The 8,385-nt window shown below is 44.3% G+C and overlaps 1 protein-coding gene across 2 annotated transcripts; it reads right to left on the bottom strand.

The window, feature by feature from the left end:
- Positions 1–1,316: 1,316 nt before the first annotated feature.
- On the bottom strand, positions 1,317–7,884 carry NDUFAF1 (NADH:ubiquinone oxidoreductase complex assembly factor 1). 2 transcript variants are annotated; one of them, XM_006158667.3, is made up of 5 exons: positions 7,770–7,883; positions 6,453–7,104; positions 4,722–4,907; positions 2,067–2,141; positions 1,317–1,553 (listed from the first exon to the last, which is right to left on the bottom strand). In XM_006158667.3, exons 2-5 carry the CDS (start codon positions 7,026–7,028, stop codon positions 1,404–1,406), a joined length of 987 nt encoding a protein of 328 aa, XP_006158729.1. In that variant the 5' UTR covers positions 7,029–7,104; positions 7,770–7,883; the 3' UTR covers positions 1,317–1,403. The 2 variants fall into 2 exon arrangements, with proteins under 2 accessions (XP_006158729.1, XP_006158730.1); XM_006158668.3 differs by having other exon boundaries at positions 1,420–1,540; positions 7,770–7,884.
- Between the last annotated feature and the right edge of the window lie 501 nt (positions 7,885–8,385).

Genomic DNA, 8,385 nt, shown 5'->3' with positions numbered 1-8,385 from the left:
AAACAATCCTGAAGGGGAGACCAGCAGTTGGCGTAATGGTTATATCACTGGACTCCCATGTAGTCGGCCGTGGTGCAAGTCCTGAACCTGCCTCGTGCTAGGCACGTGTGCGTGCGTTCCCAAGATAGAGGATAATGGAGGAGAAGGGATTGCAGTGTGGCCATCCCCAGGGAATGACTGTGGGAGGGGCTCCAGGGCAGCCACCTAAACTCAGACTTCCAATTTGTTCCTCTGGTGCCACCACTGTCATCACTCAGGACCCTGTGTCAATCAGGATTTTCTATATAACTGCTGAGCCTGGGGAAGCTTTATAGACAGTTTATAGACAGCAGTTGGTGTAATGGCTATGTCACTGGACTCCCATATAGCCAACCATGGTTCGAGTCCTGGACCCGGTGGTTTAAACTCAGGCCGGGCGTGTGTGCATGCATATCCAAGATCCTGAGAAGAGAATGGAGGAGCAGAGATTGTGGCGTGGCCATCCCTGCTGAAGGGTGATTTCTCGCTTTCTATTTCTCTGTCTGTCTCTGTCTTTCTGGCAAGTGCACGTGTCCTGTAGCAAAAACCTCTCAAAAAAAACCCTCTCAAAAAAAAAAAAAAAAAAGAGACAGTAGTCTAAAATTTTTAATTTCTCCAGTGCTTACACAAGTCACTATAAAGTAGGAACTAGTAAGGAGCATGCCTCTTTGGAGGATGTCAATCTCTCTAAGTAGGTACTGCATTTTCCAGTGACTCATACAGCTTTTTTTTTTTTTTTAATTTGCTATAGGGTATGTGCTTTCAGTAGAAAAAGACAGGGAGAGGGAAAGTGAGAAAGCACCCCTCAGGGGAGGGGCCATGCCATAATCTCTCATCCTCCGTTTCCTCTCAGGATTTTTGGCATGTGCACACAGCACACGCACCCGAACTGTTTTTCAAGTGACCGGATCAGAACTGCAATCAGCCACGTGGAATCCAGCCTTAACCACCACACCACTGGCTGGTCCCAGCATCTTTATCTTAATATTCCTTAGCAAGGATTCTTTCCTCCAAGACGGACTAGAAAGCTGAAGAACCTTGGGGGTATAGAGCAGTAGAAGGCCACCAACAGTTACCTCAGAGACTTCTTGCTTTGGAAACTGCCTGTCAGTCGGAAATGCTCGTCACAGCAGCCACTGGCATGACGCACAGTAACCTGTCGGAGTGCCTCCGCCTCAGCCCTTGCGTAATGTGAGCACAGCACAGCACGGAGCCTGCTCTCGTGCCGTGCTCCCCTCGTCTGGTCCCGATCGGCAACGGCATTTAGCCTTGTCTTAGGAAATACACACCAGTCCCTGTCCCATGAAAAAAATACTTTATTTTTATCTTTGTCATCATGAATGCTACTACAAGTTATTTAATAATACACTACGACGTGATCTTTTCTATTTAAAAAGTCTTGGGCTAAGCTCTGGGGAATTTTCGTAGGCAAATTCTTCTGTGTGGGCTGGATCAGTAAACACTCCAATAAAGTCTATTTCCAAGAAGAATGGACCATCTACTTTATCAGCCAGGGTGAAGCCTATGGAAGAGATCTAAATTTAAAATAGAGAAAATTGATTAACATTTGAAGTATAGATTTTCTTTCTCAAGTTTAAAGATGCCTTGAGGTTTTAAAATCCCCTATGAGTCTTTATAGTGATCAGCACTTAGCAAGTACACAGTAACAATGAGAGGATGCAGAAGACTACTTTCCTGTCCGCATTCTACTTCCGCTCCCTTCCCCTCTAGGCAGCGCCATGTTCAGACTAGTAAGGACAGCATGGAAGCCTAAGAGGTTCCTTGAAGTTCTCCTTAACTCTGACTTTAAAGCTAACGTAAAATGTAGGCATGCTGACAAGGGTCCCATGCTAGAATTCATCCAAGATGGGGATGCAGTTCACAGAACAAGTCTGAGTGGAGACCTTTGTGCATGGAACGGGGTGGCTCTGAGTAGGAATGCCCACCTTTCATCTGCCAGCCTTCCAAATGAACTGAACTCATCCTCACAGGAGTTCTATTTCATAAAGACGACACAGTTCTGAGTCAAAAGGAGAGGAAAATGTTACCTTGTCAAGCAGAAGCTTGGACTGAACATCCCGGATTCTTCCTTGATTAGAGAAGAAAAATTTGGAAAAAGGAATCTGAAAGAAGAAACCATTTATTTCACAGCTGGAACATATGCAATTGAGGCATTTGTATGAAACCGAAATGATAAAAGATAGAAGTTTAGGAACCAGCAGTTGGCATAATGGCTATGTCGCTGAACTCCCATGTAGTCGACCACAGTTCGAGTCCCGGACCCAGTGGCTTAAACTCATGCTGGGCACATGTGTGTGCGTGCCCAGGATCCCGAGAGGAGAATGGAGGAGAAGGGATTGTGGCGTGGCCATCCCCTCTAGGGGGTGATTTCTCACTTTCTGTCTCTCTGTCTCTTTCTGGTGAGCACATGCACCTTATAGCAAAAACCTCTAAGAAAAAAAAAAAGATAGTAGTTTAAATTTAATGCTAGTTATTTAATAGAGTCAGTTATAACAAGTGGCTAGCCATTAGGATCAAAAAATAAAACTGAGAGATCAGCAGATGGCATAATGGTCATGTCGCTGGACTCCCATGTTGACTGTGGTTGGAGTCTGGGACCTAGCGGCTTAAAACTCACATCTAATGTGTGCGTGCCCCAAATCCTGAGAAGAGAATGGAGGAGACAGGATTGTGGCATGGCCATCCCCTCTAGGAGGTGATTTCTTGCTTTCTGTCTCTCTGTCTCTCCCTGTCTCTACGACAAGTGTACAAGTCCTATAGCAAAAATCTCTCCCCAAAAAAAAAAAATTAAATAAATAAAACTGATAGCAAACAACAAAGGATAAATTATGAAAAAGATATCTATAACAGTTATGGACAAGAGATTAGTAGAAACACAGCTTTTATAAACAGCTAAGAAAAAGATTAAACAAACAACACAACTCCTTTAGAGGGCAGCTGGCAGTTATAGTAGACAGAATTCTTTTTAAAAAAAAATTATTTATCTTTATGTATGTATGTATGTATGTATTTTAACCAGAGAGGAACAGAGAGAGAGAAAGTGAGAAAGCAAACCTCTAGGTCTGGGACTCAAACCACAGCCTTGTATAAGTCCAGCCCCCTTAATCACTATGCCACTTGCTAGCCCCAACGTTTTTTTTTTAAGAGAAATGTCTGCTATAGGGCATGTGAGCTAGCCAGAGAGACAGAAAGTGAGAAATCACACACACACACACACCCCCCGGAAGGATGGCTATGTTGTAATCCCTTATCCTCCATTCTCCTCTTGGGATCTTGGGCACACATGCACATGTGCCTGGCATGAGTTTTAAGCCACCAGGTCCTGGACTCAAACCATGGTCCGACTATATGATAGTCCAGTGACATTGCCATTACACCATCTGCTGGTCCCATGTAGTAAGCAGAATTCTAAGATGGCCCTGAGATTTCTAACCCCTGTATACACACACCTCCCAGGTATTCAATCAAACACAAATCACAGTGATGCTATAGAGGGATTATTTTGTTAATATAATTAAACTTCCAAATCAACTGATCTTAAGATGTAGAGGGAGATTATCCTCTGTAGGCTTGACAATCACTTGAGCCCATAATAGGGTGAAAGACATTAGAAGAATGAGAGGGATTCAATGGGAGAAAGATTCTCCATTGCTAGCTCTGAAGATGAAGGCAACTATACCAGGGAACGCAGGCAGCAGGGAGATGCTGAGTGGCCCCAGCTGACTGCCAGCAAGGACACAGACATCAATTCTACAATCACTAGGAACTGAATCTGGCTCACAACCAGAAGGACCTGGGAAGTGGACTCTCCCCAGAGATTCAGAAAAGGAATACAGCCCAGCAATGCACCTTGACTTCAGAACCTGACCATGAAACTCAAGCGCACTGTGTTCCTACTTACACAGAACCGTGAGCTAAAAGGTACACATTGCTTAGGCATTCCTTAAGCTGCTATGTTTGTGATCGTTTGTTATGGAGCAACAGAAAATGAATACAGCAGGACCAGCAGGTGGTGTGGAGGTTGGGCGCTGGACTCCCACATGGCTGAGTCCAGGTAGAGTGAACCTCTTCGAACTGAGGTTTGAGTCCTGGATCTGGTGGCTTCCTTTCTCACTTTCCCTCTCACTCTCTCACTCTGTCCCTCTGGTCAAATAAATAAATGAATAAAGTTAAATAAAACAATTCTTTAAAAAAAATTTACTGGTTAGAGCCATGACCATGGCCTCGCGGGTAAGGGAGATAGATACCACATAGCCAACTGTGGTTCAAGTCCTAGCCACTGTGTCTTGAAAAACATGCCAGATGCATATTCATGCATGCCCCAAATCCCAAAAGGGTGGAGAAATGGCAGAAGTGACTGCAACATGACCACACCCCTTGGACACTGCTTTCTCCTCTTCCGCCTTTCTAGGTCTCTCTCTGGTGAGCACATAGGCTCTCAAACCATCCCCCTCGTCCAAAAAGGGAGAAAAAAAAAACAAATTTACTGGTTAGAAACTAACATTTGTAGTAATAAAAGGAAAATAATTTATTTCTCTCCCTGAAGTCCCCAGTCCCCTTCCTTCTACCTACTCCATTCCCATCTGCTAAAGATTAGTTAAAAAAAGAAAGAAAAGAAAGTATCATATAATCATAATCTCAAAAAACTTCAATTTTATAAATAGAAAATTGAAGTTTGTTACCTTGACTTCCTGCCAGTAAGGGCCCCCACGAGTGAACATGAAGTAACTGAACATCTGATTCTTCCTCTGGACTATATCCGTGTCCTCCCTGATATTCACCATCCAGGGCCGGCCATCACCACGGACGCGGAGATACAAAGTGTTGAACTGAGACCAGTCATGAGGCCTCTTCCTCTCAAATGGCCCCTGAGGTATGGAAAGAAAAGTTAACTTTACCTCACTCTCCTCCACATTCAGCAAGAAGTGAGCAGCATAAGAAAGACCTACTAACTGCTTTTCTGTCTTTTTTTTTTTTTTTTTTTGCTATAGGGCACATGTGCTTGCCAGAAAGACAGAGAGAGACAGAGAAACAGAAAGCGAGAAATCACCCCCAGGGGGAATGGCCACACCATAATCCCTTCTCCTCCATTCTCCTCTCGGGATCTTGGGCACACATGCACATGCGCCTGGCATGAGTTTAAGCCACCAGGGCCGGGACTCGAATTGCGGTCAACTACATGGGAGTCTAGTGACATAGCCATTATGCTAACTGCTGGTCCTAATAAAATAATTCTTAAAAAAAAAAAAAAAAAACTAAAAAAAAAAAAGAATTATTTTATTTAACTTTATTTATTTTTTTTTATTTTAATTTGATCAGAGAGGGAGAAAGCAAGAGAGAGAGAAAAAATGAGAAGGCAAATCACCAGGTCCAGGACTTGAACAGTGGTTGGCCATGTGGGAGTCCAGTGCCTTTAACCACCACACCACCTGCCCACCCCACTTTTCTGTCTTTTTTGACTTTCCACAACCATAAAAAGGCAGATGAACCTGATAATCATTTTTAACACAAAATACTGACATGGTTATACATTTCTAAGATATGTTAAAGCCACAACTGGCCCAGGACAGTGTTTCCGTGGGACCGACACTTACTTAGTTCAGTGAATGGAAATCAATGAATTTTCTTTCCCTGGTCCTAGGTGCAAAGGCTTCAGAGTGGCCCATTTTATAACAACTACTTTCCCTGAAGCCAAATAACTATGAAAAATAGAGCTCAAGTTTTTGTTTTGTTTAATTTGCCGGAGGGCATGTGCACTGCCAGAAAGAGAGAGACAGGGAGGAGAAAGTGCCTCAATGGAGCATGGTCATACCACAATCCCTTTTCCTCCATTTCTTTATCCTGTTGAGATTTTTGGCATGTGTGCACCAGTGCTCAGCAGTGCTCTGGTTTTTCAAGCAACCAGAGCCAGGATTTGAACCATGTAGTTGGGCACATGGGAGCCAGCTCCCTTAGCCACTAGGCCAGGAAGCCAGACTTGCCATTACAATTTTTCTATAAATCTACACTATTCTAAAATTAAAAGTACAAACACACAAACACACACACACAGAGGTTGACCCTTCGTCTCCTTTAAAGAACCTTGGTTATTATAAGAGTTGTGATCTATGTCATAAAAAATGCAAATCTCCCGAGATATCTTTCAAATGTCTAACCTCTCAGGATTCCTCAAATGTACAATGCTCCTTGGCCCAAAGTGTGCCAAATCACTCCTCCTCAGGACTGCTTCTCCCTCGTGCTCCCACTTTACACTTGTGCAGAATAATCATTTATCCCCCTACACAGGTGAGTGGCCCATATGTAACATGCCAGGTGTTTTCACTTACAGAAACAAAAGCTGTCTGCTGTAATTCGAACTACAGGGACTTTCACCCCTGTTTACTAGAACATTATGTGTCCTGGGCCTCACCTACCCTTCGAATCCTGGATATCATTGCACAGTACCCACTCTGGGTACTATCCCCATCATGTGGAGTCTCTGAGCTCAGAGTTCCATAGAGCAGAGCACTTTGGTTATTCTTGCCCATTTTCAAGAACACTTCGCTTCTGCCTCCAATCTTCTTATCAGAAGTCACTATCCACTTATCCAAATCTTCTTTCCCACGGAACTGCCAGACGACCTTGGCTTGTTCCAGCAAGACCTCATTCAGAGAGCGGCCTACTGGCCCAATCCAACGATTCACAATTTCATCTTTCAAATACCTTAAATGGTCCTTTATCTCATTCTGAATTGCTTTGTCAAAACTAACTTCAAGCTTCTCCTCTGGAGAAGTTACATCCAAAGCAACTTCTTTCCGGTCATGTCCTTGCAACCCCCCTTCAGTCTTCCCTTGAGAAGAGGCTTTGTTAGGAGTAGACTCTGGTTTGTGAAGACTACTGGAACAGTAGTCTGCACAGTGAACACCCAAAAATGGATGCAAGGCAGCACCTGGTTTCGGGCATCTTCTGAGAATGTAAATGCCATTCAACAGTTTGTAAACAAAAGCCATGGTAAGAAACAGCCAAAATGTAAATTGTTCCCTGGGATACAAGGGAACAAAGTTTCAAGGAAAAGCACAATTCCACCTATAAGAGAAGAAACACTGGAGAGTCACCACTGTGGAAATGAATGCATTACAATTTTAAACTCAACATCATGATGAAATTCATTCACTTTTTTTCTTAAATTTTTTTAGAGGTTTTTTGTTTGTTTGTTTGTTTTGCTATAGGGTACATGCGCTCACTGGAGAGACAGAGACAAAAAGCAAGAAATCACACACCAAACGGGAATCCCAGCTCCTCTTGTGATTTTGGGCAGACACGCACATGTGCCTGGCATGAGTTTTAAGTCATGGGGTCTGGGACTCAAACTAGGTGGGAGTCCAGCGACATAACCATTACGCCATCTGCTGCTCCCCGTTCACTTATAAGCATTTACCCAGTGCCTATTACAAGCAGGGCACTGTATTATGCACTGTGAAAACTGCCAACATGAATAAAAACACATGCCTCATCTTCATGGAACTGATGATCAACCCAAAAATAATTCAAATATCTGCTGAAATCTCTCTCAAAAGGCTGTGTCAACTTTGAAGCAAATTTTTCTGCTGGATTTTTAAAGAAACAATAGTTTAATAAAATATTCGATGAATTCATTTTAGGACCTGAGTCAACTGATTTTATCACTTCACTTATAAAAGTAGGGGCTACAGTGAGCATTGCCGCAGTGGGGTGGTCCCCTCAACCCTCACCTGTCAAAGCTGTGTTGCCTTCCAAGACCGCCGGATACCAACCTCCGCCGGGGCTACCTCTTACTTCCCCGCAGCCCGAGCGTGTCTTCCGTCGGTGTCACCTGCTCTTTCTGGCCGGGTTCTCAACTTTTCCCGTGTAGGTCCATCTGTTTTCCCCTTCCGGCGTCAAACTCGGTGTTAGGGAACCAGAGTTCCGGGTGGGGACGGAGGTCTGGGAAGTGTAGCGTTAAATCCCGTTGCCGTGCGAAGCGAAGCTTTTAGTCCGCCCAGTCTCCAGAAGGCCCAGCTTCTATATCTCCTGATCTTTTCTGCCCTATGTGAGAAAGGGGGTTGGGGGGAATCTAGAGAAGTTTTTCGCCTTTCGTTTCTGCATCCTTGGCTGCAGACGCTATCCATGTATCTTTCAAGTAGGATCCAGTGACAGCTAACGCCCCTGCGCCAGCGCCTCGATCACCACGTTCCTCATCTCGCAGCAGTCCCTCAGGAGCTGTCCGTGTTTTCCGAAAAACGGTTCAGCGGAAATTGCCCCCAGTGACCCTTTTGGAGGCCCACCACGCACGCGGACAACCCATCAAGTCAGTCCTTCTCCAGTCCAGCCCCGCGGGGTCGCTAACTC

This window comes from Tupaia chinensis, unplaced genomic scaffold, assembly GCF_000334495.1.
Source record: "Tupaia chinensis unplaced genomic scaffold, TupChi_1.0 Scaffold000605_1, whole genome shotgun sequence".
Lineage (NCBI taxonomy): Eukaryota > Metazoa > Chordata > Mammalia > Scandentia > Tupaiidae > Tupaia > Tupaia belangeri.
The sequence above is the reverse complement of the archived record's forward strand: the minus strand, read 5'-3'. Positions and strand labels throughout refer to the sequence as shown.

What these genes read in the sequence shown, in the direction of transcription:
- NDUFAF1 (XM_006158667.3), bottom strand. Translation starts at nt 7,028, where the DNA reads ATGGCTTTTGTTTACAAACTGTTGAATGGCATTTACATTCTCAGAAGA. An exon ending in TGATATCCAGGATTCGAAGG is followed by an intron (nt 4,908 to 6,452) that starts GTAGGTGAGGCC and finishes TCCATACCTCAG; the next exon opens with GGGCCATTTGAGAGGAAGAG. An exon ending in CCAAGCTTCTGCTTGACAAG is followed by an intron (nt 1,554 to 2,066) that starts GTAACATTTTCC and finishes TTTTAAATTTAG; the next exon opens with ATCTCTTCCATAGGCTTCAC.